The sequence below is a fragment of the Phaseolus vulgaris genome, chromosome 9, assembly GCF_000499845.2.
Source record: "Phaseolus vulgaris cultivar G19833 chromosome 9, P. vulgaris v2.0, whole genome shotgun sequence".
Lineage (NCBI taxonomy): Eukaryota > Viridiplantae > Streptophyta > Magnoliopsida > Fabales > Fabaceae > Phaseolus > Phaseolus vulgaris.
This window is the reverse complement of record NC_023751.2, coordinates 850,462-868,691: the sequence shown is the minus strand read 5'-3', so window position 1 is coordinate 868,691 and position 18,230 is coordinate 850,462. Positions and strand designations below refer to the sequence as shown.

The 18,230-nt window shown below is 35.5% G+C and overlaps 3 protein-coding genes across 4 annotated transcripts; all 3 read right to left on the bottom strand.

Annotated features, from left to right (window-relative positions):
* Positions 1-1,450: 1,450 nt before the first annotated feature.
* Positions 1,451-5,463, bottom strand: LOC137821461 (BEL1-like homeodomain protein 7). The gene is given in 5 exon segments (XM_068626069.1): positions 1,451-2,419; positions 2,551-2,611; positions 2,713-3,089; positions 3,836-4,318; positions 4,320-5,463. Coding segments are annotated over 5 exon segments (2,046 nt in total). The 5' UTR covers positions 4,737-5,463; the 3' UTR covers positions 1,451-1,711.
* A 2,769-nt stretch (positions 5,464-8,232) lies between these two features.
* LOC137820545 (probable phosphoribosylformylglycinamidine synthase, chloroplastic/mitochondrial) lies at positions 8,233-15,092 on the bottom strand. Of its 2 annotated transcripts, XM_068624684.1 has the most exons (3): positions 14,808-15,092; positions 13,061-13,127; positions 8,233-12,628 (listed from the first exon to the last, which is right to left on the bottom strand). In XM_068624684.1, exons 2-3 carry the CDS (start codon positions 13,100-13,102, stop codon positions 8,441-8,443), a joined length of 4,230 nt encoding a protein of 1,409 aa, XP_068480785.1. In that variant the 5' UTR covers positions 13,103-13,127; positions 14,808-15,092; the 3' UTR covers positions 8,233-8,440. The 2 variants fall into 2 exon arrangements, with proteins under 2 accessions (XP_068480785.1, XP_068480784.1); XM_068624683.1 differs by lacking the exon at positions 14,808-15,092 and having other exon boundaries at positions 13,061-13,525.
* A 1,174-nt stretch (positions 15,093-16,266) lies between these two features.
* Positions 16,267-18,230, bottom strand: LOC137820544 (small ribosomal subunit protein eS10z-like). The gene is made up of 5 exons (XM_068624682.1): positions 18,077-18,230; positions 17,940-17,988; positions 17,575-17,854; positions 17,226-17,361; positions 16,267-16,546 (listed from the first exon to the last, which is right to left on the bottom strand). The coding sequence occupies exons 1-5, from the start codon at positions 18,077-18,079 to the stop codon at positions 16,472-16,474; spliced, it is 543 nt and encodes a 180-aa protein (XP_068480783.1). The 5' UTR covers positions 18,080-18,230; the 3' UTR covers positions 16,267-16,471.

Here is an 18,230-nt window from a genome sequence, read left to right as displayed (position 1 = left end):
TTCCTATGCCCCTATGTATATATTTATTTCATTCATTTTACTTTATTATTCATCCAAAACTCTTCACGCTTGTATATGCTTTTCATTCTATCACTGTAGAAAATTCAAATAACAATCTGTTATTCAGTTTTTCCTATTCTTTTTCCTATTCAAATAAACACCTTCTTTCTTCCCATGTTCTCATGCCATGGACATGTAATAATATACATATGTACATATATATATGTCTTGCCATAAGGTTTTTCTAGACTTATATGTATCATTAGTTATACCTTAATTTATATTTTGATGCAGAACTGGACTCTTACTTTCTTTAACTTATATTATGTGCAATTTTGATTATTTTTTAAGCCAAGGTTTCTTTACTTTTTAACTCAACAGCAAATTAATTTCTGTTCATTCTTTTTTATCCAAATATTTGAATATATATATTCGGATACGTTTAATCATCCCACATCACTTAGCAGTTGAATTTAAAACTAAAATTTGAACATTAACAAGTGTCTCTGAAAATCGAAAACTCTTTCGTCTAGTCATCCCACATCACTTAGCAGTCGAATTTAAAATTAAAGTTTGAACATTAACAAGTGTCTCTGAAAATCGAAAACTCGTTCGTTTATCTCTTAAGAATAAGAATAAATCCCTTATCTCTTAAGAGTCGGAGTCAATATATGAAAATTAAAATCTACATTAACGTCAAAATAAAAAAATTGATTCCCTTGAATAAAAAAATTGATTCCCTTGAGTAGGCTTGTTCCTCTTAAGACAAAAGAATTTTTGTAAACAAATAAGTAAATAATTGAGTTGATTCCATTTGTGAAGATTTTAAGTGAAAAATGATAATTTGAAGGTTGTAAGTAAAAAATAATCAACAAAAGTAACACGTTTATTTAATTTTAAAAAACACAGAAGCTTAATTGACTCTCTAAAATCTCGAGAGAGTAAAATAATTCATTCTGTAAAAATTTAGAAACTAAAATCATATAATCGTAATTCAAAAGGATAAAAATAACAATCAGGTTTTTATCTCAAGAACAAAGACGGCAAAGATTAAAACGTTTTAGACCTATCAAATCCATTATCATTTCACTATAAAACTTGCCCAACATGTTCAAGTTTCATGTTCCGTGTAACTTTCTAAGGATGGAGCTTCTGTAATAGCTCCAATTTTGTATAAACATTCTGCTACACACCAAGGCCTGAGGGAAAACAATTTTCCTTTGAGAACTCTACGAATTCACACCTTTCATTCAGATTGCAGAGCCTAATAGTAGATGGTAAAATCAGACTGAGAAAAACTATTAAGTCAAACCATCGAGAAAGATTTAGTGATAACAAAAATATATGGTGTCTAATAATCCATGTTACTGACCCAAACCTAATGGAAAAAAAGGCCTTTTTATTGTTGTTGCTATGGTAGATTAACTAAATTGCAACATTAATACAACAGTGAGCCAATCCATTTGTTATTACCATTGTCATATGTTTCTTAATTTCTTCATTGCAGAAATAGACCTAAATATACATGTTTCCTTCTAAACATTAACCATAAGATATAGATCTTCCCAATAAATTCAAGGATATCATACAACTGTTTTTGTCAGTCCTATCATCCCTTGAGGACCACTGAGTTCCTTCTATGACTAGTTGTCTGAAAACTGGTCCCAACATCAGCACTTACCATTCACAGAATGGTCGCAACATATTATCATCATACCACAAAATCATGTAACATATGAGGTGAACTGAACCTTTGTCGCTGGTTTCCAGCACCAACGCACTCAAGTTCTGCTGTCTGTACTCCAACTGTAGAATCTGCAGCTGCGCTGCTGTAGATGCCATTTTCCCTCATGGAAACCAAACTGAGATGGGTCTCACCAGGCAAATAATTTCCTCCTTCACAATACTGTAAACCCAATGTTAGAGACACTCCACTTCCTGACTTGAACCTCTCAAACTCTGACATTTGGCACGTTGGACCAACTGCTACAAACCTGTCATTAGTGGCTCCATCAGACTGAACAACCATGTTATCAGAGAAGAGACCACAATCATCCAAATTTGGCCTTTTCTCCCCATTCTGCTTTCCTGACCCGTGTTCGGTTTCAACCTCATGACCTCCACTAATGAGACTAGTTAATCCAGTGGATGCCATGATTTTTGTATCAAGAACCTGATCATATCCAAGGTCCTCCTTAGCTTGTCCACCACTGTGATCTGTATCAGTTACTATTGGACTCTGACAATGCTGTGAATCACCCGTATCATTGGAGATCTTGACATCACTTTTTGTTGCCTTGGAGACATTTTCAGATGAAGAAGTTGAGTCCATGTCCGCATCAGAAACATCTTGCTTGTACATATCCTCAATCATAGGCTTCCATAGACGCACACGTGCATTTATAAACCAATTTGAGACCTAATTCAAGCAAATTTCAAATGCATGAAAATATCAACCTCTTGGTTCTTTTAAATCAATAATTCCAAGCAACAAGAGAGGCACAAAGAAACACTATGAATCAAGTTGGAAATGGTTTTTTGTTTTTATACCTGACTTCTGGTCAAGCCCGTCTGTTTTGCTAGCATGGTCTTCTCGGAATCCTTTGGATATCTGTGAAAAATAGAAAATGCCAATTAGATTAAACAACCACAATGATCTTGGATCCAAAAGTTAAGAAACCAGAAGACCAAGGTTGATATGTGAGGGTTTACGGATGAAGGAAATGCTCAAAAAGCCATGCGCGAAGAATTGAAACAGAGCTTTCTGGAAGCCCCCTTTGCGGTCTCCATGCATGCTGCATCATACCAAGCTGCTGAATAGCCCTCTGTTGTCGGACTTGATGGTCCACATACTTTAGTCTTGCCATTCCAACTCCTTTATTACTTCCAGAAGCATCATGCTCCCCAAGTCTCTTTCGTGTTGCACGAATTTGACCACTAATTGCATCACGCAAACACCGAAAATGGCATGAAATGGTTTGTAGAGCAAGGGCCGTGTATGGTTTAGCTGCCCCACATCCTGCTACCACATCAAATGATGACACCACATTCTGCATTTTCTGGTAATATTGTTTGTACCTACTGTCAACCTACAGCAATTAACAGGTGCCCATTAAAACTATATTGTTGCAAGAAAGAGCAGAATGATTGTTTATCTTGACGACTCTTTTGTCAACTTCATTTCTTAACAATAGAAATAGTATGATCAGTTACATCATCTTAAGTACTCGATTACACAAAAAAGAAAAACAACGAACTAGAATTTTACTTTAAGCATGCCAGACAAATCCATCCCATAAAACATTACCAAAAAAAAGAGGAAATAACAATTAGTTCTATCCAAAGCATCTTATGCTCATAATCACATACCAGGAGAGGTTTGTTATCAGATAGATATCAGTCATAAAAGATATAATCAATTCTAAGGACATTAGAATTTAAATTCCTTCTTTCAGACCCCATGCCAGCACGCAAAAAGCTCGAAATAGATCCAAAATTTGCACTTATATAATATTGACATATTTCCTTTTCATACTTAAGATGGTTAAACCACTGCAGAATCATGAAAACGAATAGTGTGCTGTCAAGGAAAGAAAGTCAATATCAGTTATCACAGTTTAGCGTGTGTTTATTTAATAGAAGCTCACACACATGAACATAAACACTGGAGATACGGAGGTCAAAATATTCATCTCGGTGAAGGTTACAGCCATCAGTGCACAATGAACAATCACATGAACAAATGCTCTGAAAAAGTGTATCTTTTTCTTTATGGTCAACCGAATGAAGAAATCAGAGATACCAAACAGTGGAAATCTATATAAATAGGTTTTACCTCATCCAACATTGACAGAAGCTTTGCTAACTTCCTTTGCAGATCTTGTTTTTCAGTATGTGAAAGCTCACAAGAGGAGTTACTGGCTGAGGCTTGAGAATTTGGCACAACATTTACAGAAGACCGTTCATTTAATAGATGCTCATCACCCTCCTTCGAATTCTTCGTGGAGTTCTCATGTGTTCCGTAACTTCTCGTTTCAGGTCTTTTAATAGCTTGTCGGATATCAACAACTTCATCAAGCAGTTGTTGCACTGCCTTGAGATATTTGGAGCTAGGAACTGTTCTTCCAGCACTAGAAATTCCATGAAATGAAAAATCTGCTTTGTTCAAATAATGACCAGCTTCATGTAACACAGGAGGAAAATTTTCAGAATGTCTCGTACCCGCATCCCTAGACGAGCCATTTTGGTAGACCTCGTTGGCTGAAAGTGATGGATTTGCACCCAAAAACGAATCAAAATTTGAGCAATGGTTCCTATAAATGAACAGAAGGCAGTTGAATTCCTGAGGGCATGTGGGTTCCAAGGCTTAGAGATAATCCCTGACCTTGCAAGTTCTGTCCATCCATAGATTGTCTGACCAACATCTCACTTCTACCCTCCCTCCATGCACTGAAATCATGAACCCCATTTGGGTATCCACCAATATTAGCCAATATTTCTTGCTGCTCAACTGTGGAATTTGAAGCACCTACTGACGGTGATGGAATCACAAAGCAATTGTTTTGCTGCTGAGAATTTCCGGGCAATGCTTCAGAATATGAACCGGAGTTCATATACACTGTCATATTGCTGGGCAAAATTGGTGTCTCTGGATACGAATTATGCAAAGGCTCCCTAAGACACAGCATAGGCACAGCACCCCTTTGATTACTTGAACATGGGTAGTAAGTTGCCATAATTTTAGGCCGTCTATAAATAAAAGCCGCAAACTTTTAAACACAAACTATTTTGTTCACTAAATGAGACAAACACTGCCTGAACTTTTCTGATTCCCCCGAGAAGTAACAAATTGGTGGTTGCTGCTAAGTTTGTAACTTCAAGTTGTCCAATAATGAAAGTTGAAACAGAAGTAGAATGCTTCCTGAAATGAACTAATTGTTACGCAGTAACATAACCATTAACTCGCATGTCACCAACACCATGCTTCAATTGCAGATCTTCAACCTCAGGCGTATCAGGCATTACACATAATAATTAAGCTTCAAAAAGAAGAAAGTAAAATCTAAAGTCGCTACACAAAACCACATTCATGTAAAAGTTGTCTTAAACAGAGGTGGCTTGGAAAGAGAAAGATGCAGAGAGGACCAAAGCTTGGTTTCTCAACTCAACAAAGCAAGCTTTTCTCTGCCATGAAAGAGAGGCACATAGGAAGGACTTACACAGGGTTTCAGAGGATAAGAAGCAAAGAACTTGAAGGTATGCTTCTGCAACTGTGCGTTTGAAAGGAAGTGCAACATTAAAGGAAGGAGAGAGCAGTGAGGAGCAGTTTCTGTTAGAAGTTCAACTCAGCATCTCATAATTTGAAACAAGAATGAGTTTTAACAGAGAAAGAAAGGAAAGACAAAAGTTTGTGTTGTGTGAATGGTGGAGAGAAGAGGAGAAAGATGAAGAAAAAGAAAGCAGAAGATAAGAGTGAGGAGGGAAAGGGAATTAGCACAGAGAGCAGTGTGAAGGTGATTTGACATAATGCTGCCCTGTCTTTGGGATTGGTGCAAAATCACTGTTCGTTTGGAAGCAGCTTCATACCAGTAAAAACATTACACCATCATGTTTATAGAAACATTAATCTAAGGAAAAAATAATAATAATCTATATACTAATAATATATGGATTTTCACATTATTATTTCACAATCTTAACTCACTACACGTAAGTTAATATTAAATTACCTTTAGTTTTGCAAGCCTACAAATCATAATATTTTTAGTGGTTACGACCATTTGTCTAGCAGTAAAACATTCTTCATATGTTGTAACGCAATTTTCTATCTTAGAACCCAAATATATTAGTCACTCAAATCTCTAAAGAATCAATTTGATCTCAATTAGTGCCTTAATAAACGGGATAATATTACTAAATTCACACAAAAAATGAAATTTATCTAGTTTTAGCATACCACATTAACGATCTGTTTTATGTCAAAAAATAAAATGTTATATATGATTAATTATAGAATTGTCTCAAAGAATTCTTAAGAGTGGGTATTTCCTCTAACTTTTTATTGCATATGGGTGCAAACAATTTGAGATGAAAACACAAGAAATTAAAATAATGAAGGGAAAAAAGGGACAATTTCAGAGTTGATTTCTCCCTCCTATTTCTTTCTCCTTTGTCCTTTGTTGTCATGGTGATCTATTGTCTAGCCAGATATTTTTTTAGGTATTTTAAGGTTTGGGTATTTACCAAGATGTTTTGTTGTAGCTTTAGAAAAAGAGGAACGCAGATCAGTTAAACTATCTTTAGGGTGGATTTTCAGCAAATTATTTTGAACATTATATTTATTGTTTATAAGATCTTCATGAGGTACGATTTTCTCTATAAAAAAAAATTATTCTATAAAAAATCTTTTTTTTTTAAAAAAAAAATCTTATTTTAAGTTCTCTCCTACTAAAAAAATTTATTATTGTAAAACTTACAGAAAGTTATTTCAAGATGTTAAATTAATATCTACTACTAGAGTAAAAATTAAATGAAATATTAAGAAATTCGATACTTTGGGTGATTGGGAGAAACCTATCAAAAAGTACTACAAAAATTTAAAATAAAATTTTACGGTAAAAAAATCATCTCTTAACCTTTTCTTTTCTTTTTTTACTTGTATTTCTTTAAAAAGATTGAAATTGATTGTTCCATTGACTTTTATATCTTCTCTGTATTAAGACAGACTAGCAAAAGTTAAAAATGGAAAAGAGATAGAAAATATGAAAAATTAATATAAAATAATTTAGGCAAAAAGTTATAATAATCTACAATTATATAATTATCATTTTTTATATAAATTATATAAAAAAAATTGTTAATGTTTACGACATAATAAAAATGTAATAGATTATATTTTGATATATACTAAATATTATGTCCTTTTATATTAATATTTATATTTTTTATTATAAGAAATAAATAATATTATTAATATATATATATATATATATATATATATATATTTAACTTTCCATCCATTTTTACTCATTTTATTTTATCCAAATAACTTCACTTTTTTTCTCTCTTTTTTTTCCTTTCTCATTTTTCATCTTCTAATCCCAGCAAAGAACTATAAAAAATAACTTACATTGACATAAACTTGTTTAATTGTCTCTTTAATTGTTGTAATTCGAGGTTAATTTAATCTTGGACTCCCAGACTAAAATAAATACATTTAGAAAATTATTATTTTAGTCTTTAAACACTAACTTTAAGTACTAAGAGAAATTATAAAAAAACATTTTAATATAAATGATTGCTTCGATGGGTCTCTTCAAGAGTAGAAAGCATGCTTGTTTTACCTACTTTATGATTCATCTCCCCCACAAACTTATACTTACTAAGTTACTACTCACCAGATACTTACTGCTTTAAAACTAACAATGTAGTAGAATAAGAGGAAAGGATTTTCAGACTGATGCTTTATACACTAAAAATTAACATCCTAAAAGATCTTAAAGCAATTGCTTTGCAATAACTGCATGACATATAATGCTCCACGATTGCTACCAATAGGTAGGTACACACAACTAACACGACCTGAGCCAAGTAAATTTCAAATGCCTACGAGGTATTTTTGACAAAAGAGAAACCATGTCGGAAGCAAATTGTATATCTTAAACCTCTATGTAAATGCTTCCAACTGTAAAAATATATTAATGGTATTCCAACTTTCATTTTTTATAAAATAAAACCTAAGACAACCCACAAAAGCAGCAAAAGGTTACAGTCCGAAGAAATTGAGGACAAAGTACAGTACCAAATCAACCCCAACATCATGCCAAAGTAACTCAAAAGCTTTAGACATACACAAAACACATCAAAAACAAAAGAGGCATGCAATTAGTACACATTCAATAAAAGCTGCCATCACACCGTTCTCAATTGTCAAACACTAAACATCAATAGCTAAACAAGTCAACAATATAGCAAGTTCTACGCAAGTATTGCAGCATTCATAATTTATGCATACACTGTGTTGTCTAAACGAGACTAATAAACTTTAATGGGAAGTTTTCTTTTTCAGTTTAGGTAATGCAATATATATGCATACACTTGCACTACGGCTTGCTATTTTTTTCAGTCAGTAATCATTGTATTTATGAACCGTCAAGACTCAATCAAGACGTCATTTTCGGTCCAATCAAATTCATTTCACCGATCAAGCATTTTAATTTCTGACAACAATAATTAAACAAAAACACTATATAAAGGGTATTGAAAATTCCCAAGCTTTCCACTTGAAAGCTAACTATCTTACATGTGAAACTCTATATAGAGTAAAGTGCACAGTTGTTGAGTAACCTGTCCATTAATTATTGATGAGAGAGATGGAAAAGTCATCAACTAAAACAAGGAAAGCGCTTTATGGCAAAACGAAAAGAAACATTTGATAATCTCAGGAACACCACTCTCTTGCATTCTGGAACATGCGCAACCAAGGACTAGGACCATTCTTCTCCACATCCCAGTGCTTTGGATACCATGGGAACTGCCACATTAAGAAGCAACGCTCTGGATGAGGCATCATGGCAAGATGCCTCCCATCTGGGGAACAAATAGCTGCTACCCCTAAGGGAGAGCCATTCGCATTGAAAGGGTATACCTCAGTTGGATTCCCAGAATCATCAGAATATCTTACAGGAGCTAAGTCTGAATGAACTATTCGGTCAAACACACTTTCATCTGGGAAATAAGCTCTTCCCTCACCATGAGCAGCCCATATACCCAGTGTGCTCCCCTCCATGCCACTGAACATTATAGCTGGTGAGGGCTTTATGGTCACACTTGTAAAGCGGCATTCAAACCGCCCTGACTTGTTATGAATGAACCTTGGTTGTGATAGGTCACCACCAGCACCATGCACACCCCCAATTTGAGGACCAGGTACCCACCCCAACAAAGCCATTAGCTGACAACCATTGCATACACCTAGACTGAAAGTGTCTGGACGTTTGTAAAACTCCTGAAATTGTTGCAAAACGTGTTCATTAAATCTTATGCAAGCAGACCAACCTTTTGCAGAGTCAAGCACGTCAGCATAGCTAAATCCACCAACAAACACAATTCCACGAAACTCGTGCAAAGAGATCTTTCCATTGAGAAGGTCTGACATAGTAACATCCCATGGCTCAAAACCAGCAGCATAAAACGCTGCAGCCATTTCTCTGTCTCCGTTGCTCCCTTCTTCTCTAATCACCGCAACTTTAGGTTTTATAGTTGCAAACAAAAACTTTTTGTCAGTGAAAACAGGACGATAGGTCAGATCCCATGAGGGTTCATATCGATGTTTCAGTCCTTCTTTCTCCATATCCACACAAGACGCCAGTCTTTGGAACTTCTCAAGTTGAAAACTGGTCTCCTCCCACATGTCCCTAAGGATACTAGTTTTTTCAGTTACACGAGTCTCGCCGTCAACCTTAACTTCTATAGATGGATTGGCTGTTACTTGACCAATGATTTCAGCTGAAACTCCCACATTGTTCAATTTATCCATTACCAAAGCCAGATTTTTCTTGCTTACTTCAAGAACTAATCCAAGCTCTTCAGCATAGAGTGTTTCGAAGAGGCTGTTACCTTGAGATGACAAGTTCAAACTAAGTCCACAATTACCAGCAAATGCCATCTCTAAAGCACAAACAAGCAGTCCACCATCACTGATATCATGACCAGCAGAAATCAGTTCATCAGTAAGAAGATCTTGAACGGCTTCAAATACCTTTTTAAGATAAGGAACATCATCAAGATCAGGACACTCATCCCCAACTTGGTCAAATGCCTGGGCAAGAGCAGATCCTCCTAACCGCCTCCTACCTCTTGACAAATCAATATGAAGCAAAACACCTTCATCCTTGAGTTTTAAATCTGGTGTTACTGTTTTTGTTATATCAGGACAAGTAACATAAACACTGATGACAAGATTTCCTGGAGCCTTGACAACTTCATTTTCAGCATGGGCTGCCATAGAAAGGCTGTCTTTCCCTCCATCAATAGCAATGCCAAGTTCAATCATTGCTTCAGATAAAGCTATGGCAGCATCATACATGTCAGTTCCTTCCCCGTCGAGCTTGGCAGCATACATCCAATTACCACTAGCCTTGACATCAGAAAGGGAAGTGACCTTTGCCCATACAAGATTTGTCAGTGCTTCTCCAACAGCCAACCGAGCCATTGCTTTGGGATCTAACAGGCCTTTGATTGGTTGTTCCCCAATGGCACAAGCACCTCCAGTCAAATCATTAAAAGTTTGAGCTGTAACAGCAACATCAGCAAGGGGAATCTGCAAAGGGCCTACAGTTTGTTGTTGTGCCACTAGACCAGTAACACACCTATCAACTTTTGTCGTTAAGAAGCGTTTTGAACATACCGATGGTAAACTCAATACCCTCTTCAGAGAATCTATCACTGCAATCCCAGGGGCAATATCAAGTGGCTCCCGCTCATAGACAACCCGATTAAATTTAAAAGATTTTTTAGGCATGTCACCGAGGACTTTCTCCAATTCAAGATCAACAGCAGGGGGAGGTGGAGGAAGTCCCTGTGAAATACACTTCTGAGTTGCTACGCTATCAACTAACACAACACGTCCATCGCCACTGATAGTTCCAATAACTGCCATTGAAACTTTTTCCCTGCTACAAATTGATTCCAAGAGATCACGACTCTCAGGCTTCACCAAGATTGCATCTTGCTCCTGATACTCTGCTCCCCAAATTTCTAGAACAGACATTGTATGATCACCAACCACAATTGCTCGGACATCTATCTCAGCACCCTTTGGATATATAATTTCCTTCACAACATTGCAGTTACCACCAGCACCCTGATCATGAATGCTGATAATTGGATTTTTATCCCCCATCTCAATACAAGCACGAACAAGACGATATAGTTTTTGAGCCATCTCAGCATCCCCACGTTGCACAGCATTGAAATCAAGCTCTGCATCATTCTGCCCACTGACCATGCTTGAGGCTGCTCCTCCTCCCATACCAATGCGATAAGCTGGGCCTCCAATCTTGACAACCAGCATCCCAATGTCAGGATCTCCCTTTGATATATGAAGGTGGTCTATCTGTCCAATGCCTGCGCTGAACATAATTGGCTTCAACCATTCTCGCCTTTCCCCACTAGGAAGTCTCATTCCAAAAGTTCTACAGAAACCCTGGATCAATGGCTCTCCAAATTTGTTGCCATAGTCAGATGCACCATTACTAGAATCTATAAGAATCTGTAAAGGTGGTGCCAAATTTGATGGATAAGTGAAGGAGGTATCTTCCCATGGAGCATAAAAGCCTGATGTGTTGAGATTTCCAACACAATAACCAGCTGTAGCTGCCTGGACAAAGGATCCTGTTCCTGTAGCATGTGTATCCCTAATGCGACCTCCTGCACCTGTCTCTGCACCAGGATAAGGTGCCACTGCACATGGAAAGTTATGAGTTTCAGCTGTAAACAAGATATCTAACTCACGTACGGCAATTTCCAGTGGACATGATGAACCAGGCCGAACTGGTCGGAGCTGCTTTACTGGGAAACCCCTGATTGCACTTGAGTTATCCTTAAAGCCAATAACTGAATTATTTGGATTTGCCTGCAAAGTACTTTTCACAATCTGCATTAGAGTTTTATCCATAAGCTGTCCATCAATGGAAATCTTTCCAGTAAAAAACCAGTGTCTACTATGCTCACTGTTGGATTGAGCAATATCAAACAACTCTACATTTGTTGGGTTGCGCTTAATGTCTTCTCTAAAAAGTTTGGTGTAATATTCTAAATCCTGGTCATCAAAGGCGAAACCCATCTCCAGATTAATCTCTTCTAATGCCTTTCGTCCCTTCTCCATAACTGGTATATAACGAATCTCTTCAGGAACAATACTAGTCTCAAAGGATGTTAGCTTCTGAGTATAGACACACTCTGTCATCCTATCATGCACCATAGATGCAAATTCACTGATTTGATGATCTTGCAGTTCACTTGTGGCAAATAACAAGTACCTCCTTGATCGTTCCAAACGAGTCACTTCCGTCAATCCACAGGCTTGGCAAATTGCTACAGCATTAGTAGACCACGCTGTGGTAAATGACAACCTCGGACCAACCTCAACTATAGTTGGACTCAAACCCTCCTTCCGCTTATTCTCAAGAAAGCTCTCAGTTCCAAGATTCTCAGGCTCAAAAGTTTCTTGAAGAAGCCATTTAAGGACAGGAAATTTTTCACTGGAAAGTTGTGAGCTAAGGCCAATATTATAGCATTGTTCCGTTTGTATTTCCACAATCTGACTAGAGATTTTCACTTGAGCTTCCTTCAGAAGCTCGGCAGCTGCACTTTCTTGCATTAATGAGACTCGATATAAATGACCAACTTCTGAAGCAGGCTTCCCAATCAAGCCAGGTTGCTCTTCTACAGAAGAGCTCACACTCCCAGAAACCACAGCTCTGGGATTTTCTTGAGCCTGACACCTTAAAGGCAAAGCTCTTCGAGTTGATCCCAGCGCCCAATTCCTATTCCAAAGCGTACCCCAAAGCATGTGATTTCTCTGTCTACGAGACTTCTTCAAAAACAAAGTTTGCCTAGAAGTACCCTGAAACCAAAATCACAAAACCCATAAGCAAAGATTCATTTTCAATTGCCAAATCAAACATGGTCACCAACTAGTCAGTGACAGAGTTAAAAACAAAACAAACGCAAACCCATGTCGACGATGCAAACTTGAAAGTCAACCCAGTATGTTAGTACAACAGCAAAGGAGAAAAAAAAAACACAAGGGAAAGGGAAAACCCATAAAACACTGTTGCACTTCATCTGCTAAATTAAACACGATGCTCCCAGTGATCTACGAAAACTGAGATATAAAAACAAACATATGGCAAAAGTACAAACCTTAAACAAATCAAAAACATGCTACTACAACATCAAAGCGTGAAAAAAAAACCTCCCGCGAAACAACAACAATCCATAAATAAAAAGGAAGCATCATATGATGTTAATTCAAAGAGAGGGGATAAAACCAAACCTGCACGAATTGAGACACCCCAAATTCCTTGACAGCCGCCATGTCCTCGATCAAGTGTTGGAAAGCTCTAAAACAGAAAAAAGTGGGGGGAAAATAAAAACTTTGAAAAGGGAACTGGGCAGAATCTGAAAAGGGTGTGGTGTGGATTAAGTAGAAACTAAGAAGACCGAAACGCAGTAGTGTAGAACTAAGAGGGTTTTGGTGTGGCACAAAACAAAACCCTACAGTCAGCCACTTTGTATTGTCTCTCTTTCACTCCAATGAATGAATAAAATACAATGTTGTTACCCTTTCAACTATGGTTGCTTTGGCGCTATTTTCTATTCTTCAATTTTATATTCTTTGTTCCCTTTCCTCTGTTTTATCGATCAATTATTTCTCTGTTCATCTTTTTTTTCTGTTTTTTTTCAGCCGAATCCGAATGATACTTTACGGAGAGATCGTAAAAGACACTAAAACCATATATTGTTATTTTATTGACAATTGCTAAGATGTTTTAGAAAGATAAGGACAAGGTGGTTTTAATAATAATAATATATTACTATAATATTTATTTGGCGAAAAGATATTGTTTCATATTAAAAAGTTGTGTATGCTACGGTTTTCCTCATCTTTTATCAGAAAAAACAATAATATTCTATAAAAAAAATTATTTATCTCTTTATATTATTTAATAAAAAATGTTATAAAAATTATTGTACGAAATATTATATAAGTATCACTTTTCTCCCTTTTAAAGTAAGATGAATATAAATATTTTGCGATCATTCATTAAGTTTCATACAGAAGAAAGTAATTAAATTAATATCATTGTATAGTAAACAGTAATTTCTATGTATTTATAATGAGTATGACTTTTAAATGACAAAAATAATAATAATATTAATTATAATTATTAGTATTATTATTATTATGTGGCCCTTCATTACACTCTTAGTATAACTGGCTCTACCGAAACTGTAAGGACAATTTGGATTTTCTTTTTTAAGGTTTAATGTTTCAATCAAATTGCATGTGATTTATAAAATTTCGAAATAAATAAAAATTAATGAGTTAACATATCTCAATATAAACTTTATCTGTTTTCATATAAAATTAATTATTGTATAACAAATTTATATTTTTTTGTGTAATTTATTTGCGTTGCTTACTTATTTTCTCTATTCTGATTCAAAGTAATGAAACAAGTTAGTGTTTACTGAAAAATATATTTTATAAATATTAATTAGTTATTTATTATCTTTTAAATCTTAATTAATCTCTAATCATTAAAATTAGAGGTTTACTGAAAAATATATTTTATAAATATTAATTATTTATTTATTATCTTTTAAATCTTAATTAATATTTAATCAATAAAATTTGAGTACTTTTTTTTTGTTAATATTTTGAATAATTTTATTGAATATATCTATTAATTATTAATAAACCCGAGTCATTAAATATCTATTAATTATTAACTTAGGATTGCAGTTTCAGGAATGGTTGTGAAACTAGCGAGTGATCTGTTGATTCGTCCAAATTTACGTTTTCATATAAACTAGCGTGAAACTAGCGAGTTAACTCGGTAGTAAATTTGGTTTTTGATAAAAAAAACGAGTAAATTTGGTTTTTGATAAAATTCAGACTCGGAGTGAACTCGGTAAACTCGTTCAAACTTGCGATTCTGCTCCGTTGGCTAGTTGGGTTTTCGTTTTAACCCAAAACGTTGTCGTTCTGACTTGGGAATTAAATGGAATAAACTTACTTTAGGGTTTCGCGCTGCGTTTCAGTCACATTCGTTGCGTCTTCTCTGGTGCGGAGGTGGTGCGTCTTCTCTGAACGAGTGCGGCAGTGGTGACGATCGAGCGGAGCAGAGGACGTCGCGCGGTGGTGGCGGTTCGTGCGGTGGTCGCAGGTTGCGGTTCGTGCGGTGGTCGCGGATTGCAAGTCGATGGTGGTACCGGTGGTGCAGTTGGGTGATGTGGAATTAGGGTTGGATTGTGTGTGATTTAGGTTATTAGGGTTTTTTTATTGGACTGCAGAATACAATATGGGTTCCAAATAGATTTTTTTTATTTAATTGAGGTGCAGTTTGTTTTTGGGAATGCTATTTTTTTTAATTAGAAAAAAATTTGGTATAAATTTTATTTTGTTTTGTCAGAAATTGAATTTGGAGTAGTATATTTTTTAAAGAATGTCAGGGATAGATAAAATTAAAGTGAGGTCAATCTAAGTACATTTTTTATTTTTAATACAAGTAAAAATGCTTTAGAAAATATGAAATAAGTATTGATGGACATAATTAGAGAAGTGGATATAAAAATTTGATATTTGTTTATTTTTAATTATTTAATTTTTATGATTTAAACAATTTAATATTTATAGCATTTATATGTTATTTGAAGTATTTTGAAATTATATATTTATAGTTGATTTATTTCTTTTAACTACTTTGAGTTTAAACTCCTTTAAGAGTAAATATAATATTAAAAAAAATCATGTAAAATTCTTACAAATTTAGGAGTCTATGAAGATTCCACGAGCTTACGTATGGATTCCATAAAATACCTCACAACGTTTATACTTTCTTATGCTTATTTTTTTCAACTTAAATATTAGTTCATTTATACTAATAGTAAATACATTAAAATAATATATAATACAATAATGATGATTTGTTTACTAAAGTTAATCTAGTGACTAACATTGTAACGATCATACATCTTAAACTCAAAAACATTCTCTATATTTGCAGATTAAAATGCTGAGTAGCCTGTGAGAACTCCATTCTCTTACGTTTGATTTCGCATTTCCAAAAAGTTTTACCCAAAAAAAATTCTCTTCTTTCTCATTATGTACTATATTAAATTCCTTCATATCTTCCCTACGTACTTACTTTGTCCCATTTCATTATTTAATCTAATTTGCTCCTCTCACCTCCTCTTTAGTGTTTGTCTTTCCTATATTTTAAAATAAACTATTACTTTGATATTTTTATCATAGATATTTATTTAATACATTATCTTTTGCATGTTTTAAACTTTCTGTTTAAATCTTTATTCAAAAATATTTTTTGCTGAAAAACAAGTCCATTAGTTCAGTTAGGTAAGTGTTGTTAGTACAACTATTTTAATTTATAGATTAAATTAGTCCGTTACAATGTACAGAATAAAAATCTAGTATGTATTGACCAAACTTTCACAATGTTGGGAGAACTGCAAACATTTGGAGTTCGAATCTCTAATCATATCATAATAAAATGGGGATGAAAGAAAAGGCCACCACAAATTACCAGAAACACTCAATTCAAAATCTTCACCGAAAGAAAAACTGGATATAAAGTATTTGTCAAGCCCATAAAACATTCTATAGGAAGGGGGAAATATTCTAGAAAACTAAGCAAAATATAAAGCAGAAAACATAATACACTTAAGGAGTATTTGAGCTGGTGGGCGCCCCAAAACCACCAGATCCACGACCAAAGCCAGGCCTTCCTCCAGGTCCCTGCAATGTAGCAAACCAATTGATAAAGAGAGGGGGAAAACAATGGAATGAAAAGAAACCAAAAAATCATTCTATATTTTGCTTGCTGCGCAAAATGAAATGTCCCTAGATGATGCAGGCATGATTATGAACACAATAACTATACTGCTTCACGGACACAGCCATCATAACATTAACAATTAAACCTTCCGATAAGCTACATCAATCACCTCAAGCTTTCAAAAAGGCTTTAGCAGAAAGTTAATGCAGGAAATAGCTTATTTGCATCGCCTAACTGAAGAAAAGATTGAACACGTACATGATATAGATGAGTTCCCAACCAAGGACTAAGTTTCACATTTTCTACGACTTAAAGGTGCAGATCATGGGAAAATAAAAAACAAGTGAACTCAATCAATTCGAGTAAACTTGTCACTAAGAGCTTGCAAGAGAAAAACAAAAAATATGGTAAACGAATCAATCCTTGTTGAAAAAAAAGTTAACTTTAACCTGTACATCAAGTACATATACACTTTTAAGAGCTTGAAAACAAATACTTATCAAAGTTAAAACTGCTATTCAGTTTAAAACTAAACAACATACAACAATCATGATGATGAGAAGTAGGCCAAAAAATGACAACCATGATGCATATACACATCGATAAACAAAAGCAGAACTGCATTGGCAATAGGATTACCCCAAAAGATGGCCTGTAGTCAGCAGGAGCTCCTCCTTTGTCTCCTCCAAAGTCTCCACCAGCTCCTCGGGGACCTCCACGATATCCGTCGCGATCACCGCCAAACCTCCTCTCGCCTTCAAAGCGAGGTGGACCCCTGTTCAAGGCAACACGGATCAGCCACATGACTACCAACTAGTAGAAACAATAGTTAGTTTAGCTCAGTTGGATTGGCTTGTATTGCGCCCCTTGTAATCAGTTAGGCAAGGTCATACCACTTCACTTGGTACCATAGTGATCCTATAAATATATGTTGTGTCTCTTTGTACTATGATATTCAATCAATTACACAGTAATCTTCTTGACATACCTAGGGCGATCACTGGATGGGCCACCAAAGGGTCTGCCAGGTGGCTTGGCCTGTTTCTTCAAAGTGGCAGGCACAATTTCGGAAGGAAGGTTAAGGTAAGTTCTCAGAAACTCGATGCCGTCGTTGGTGAGAAACCAGTAATAATGCATCCAAGCGAAGGTCTCCCTCACGTACTCGCGAGATTTGAAGCTTTGCATAAGCTTAATCACCTGCAAATTAGGCACATCAATCTCAGGATGCTTCGCCAAATTGAAGTCCTTCTTCGCAAAGCAAACTCCCTCTGCACCATAAACAATCTCACATTATTCGACGAGTTGAAACCCAGAGGAACCAAGATTATTCGTGATTAACGCAGATACACTTACCTTGGAAGAGGTATTTGCAGATCTCCTTACGGTTCTTCTCCGAAATGATCTAAACAAATAAAAACGCACGCAAGCATAAGAATGAAATGTTAACTGAATAAGAAAAAGAATTGGCGATTAAGAATTGAAGATCGTACCATGGTTAGAAGGTGGAAGAGAGGCAATGGAGGTTCCGCCAATACTTCCACACGATTATCTCTTAGTTGTCTTCTTTTCTTTGCTATAAACCCTAACTTTTCAAAGCTCTTTGTACTATGGGCCTATTCGTGGGCCGCTTACGTTTCTGAATAC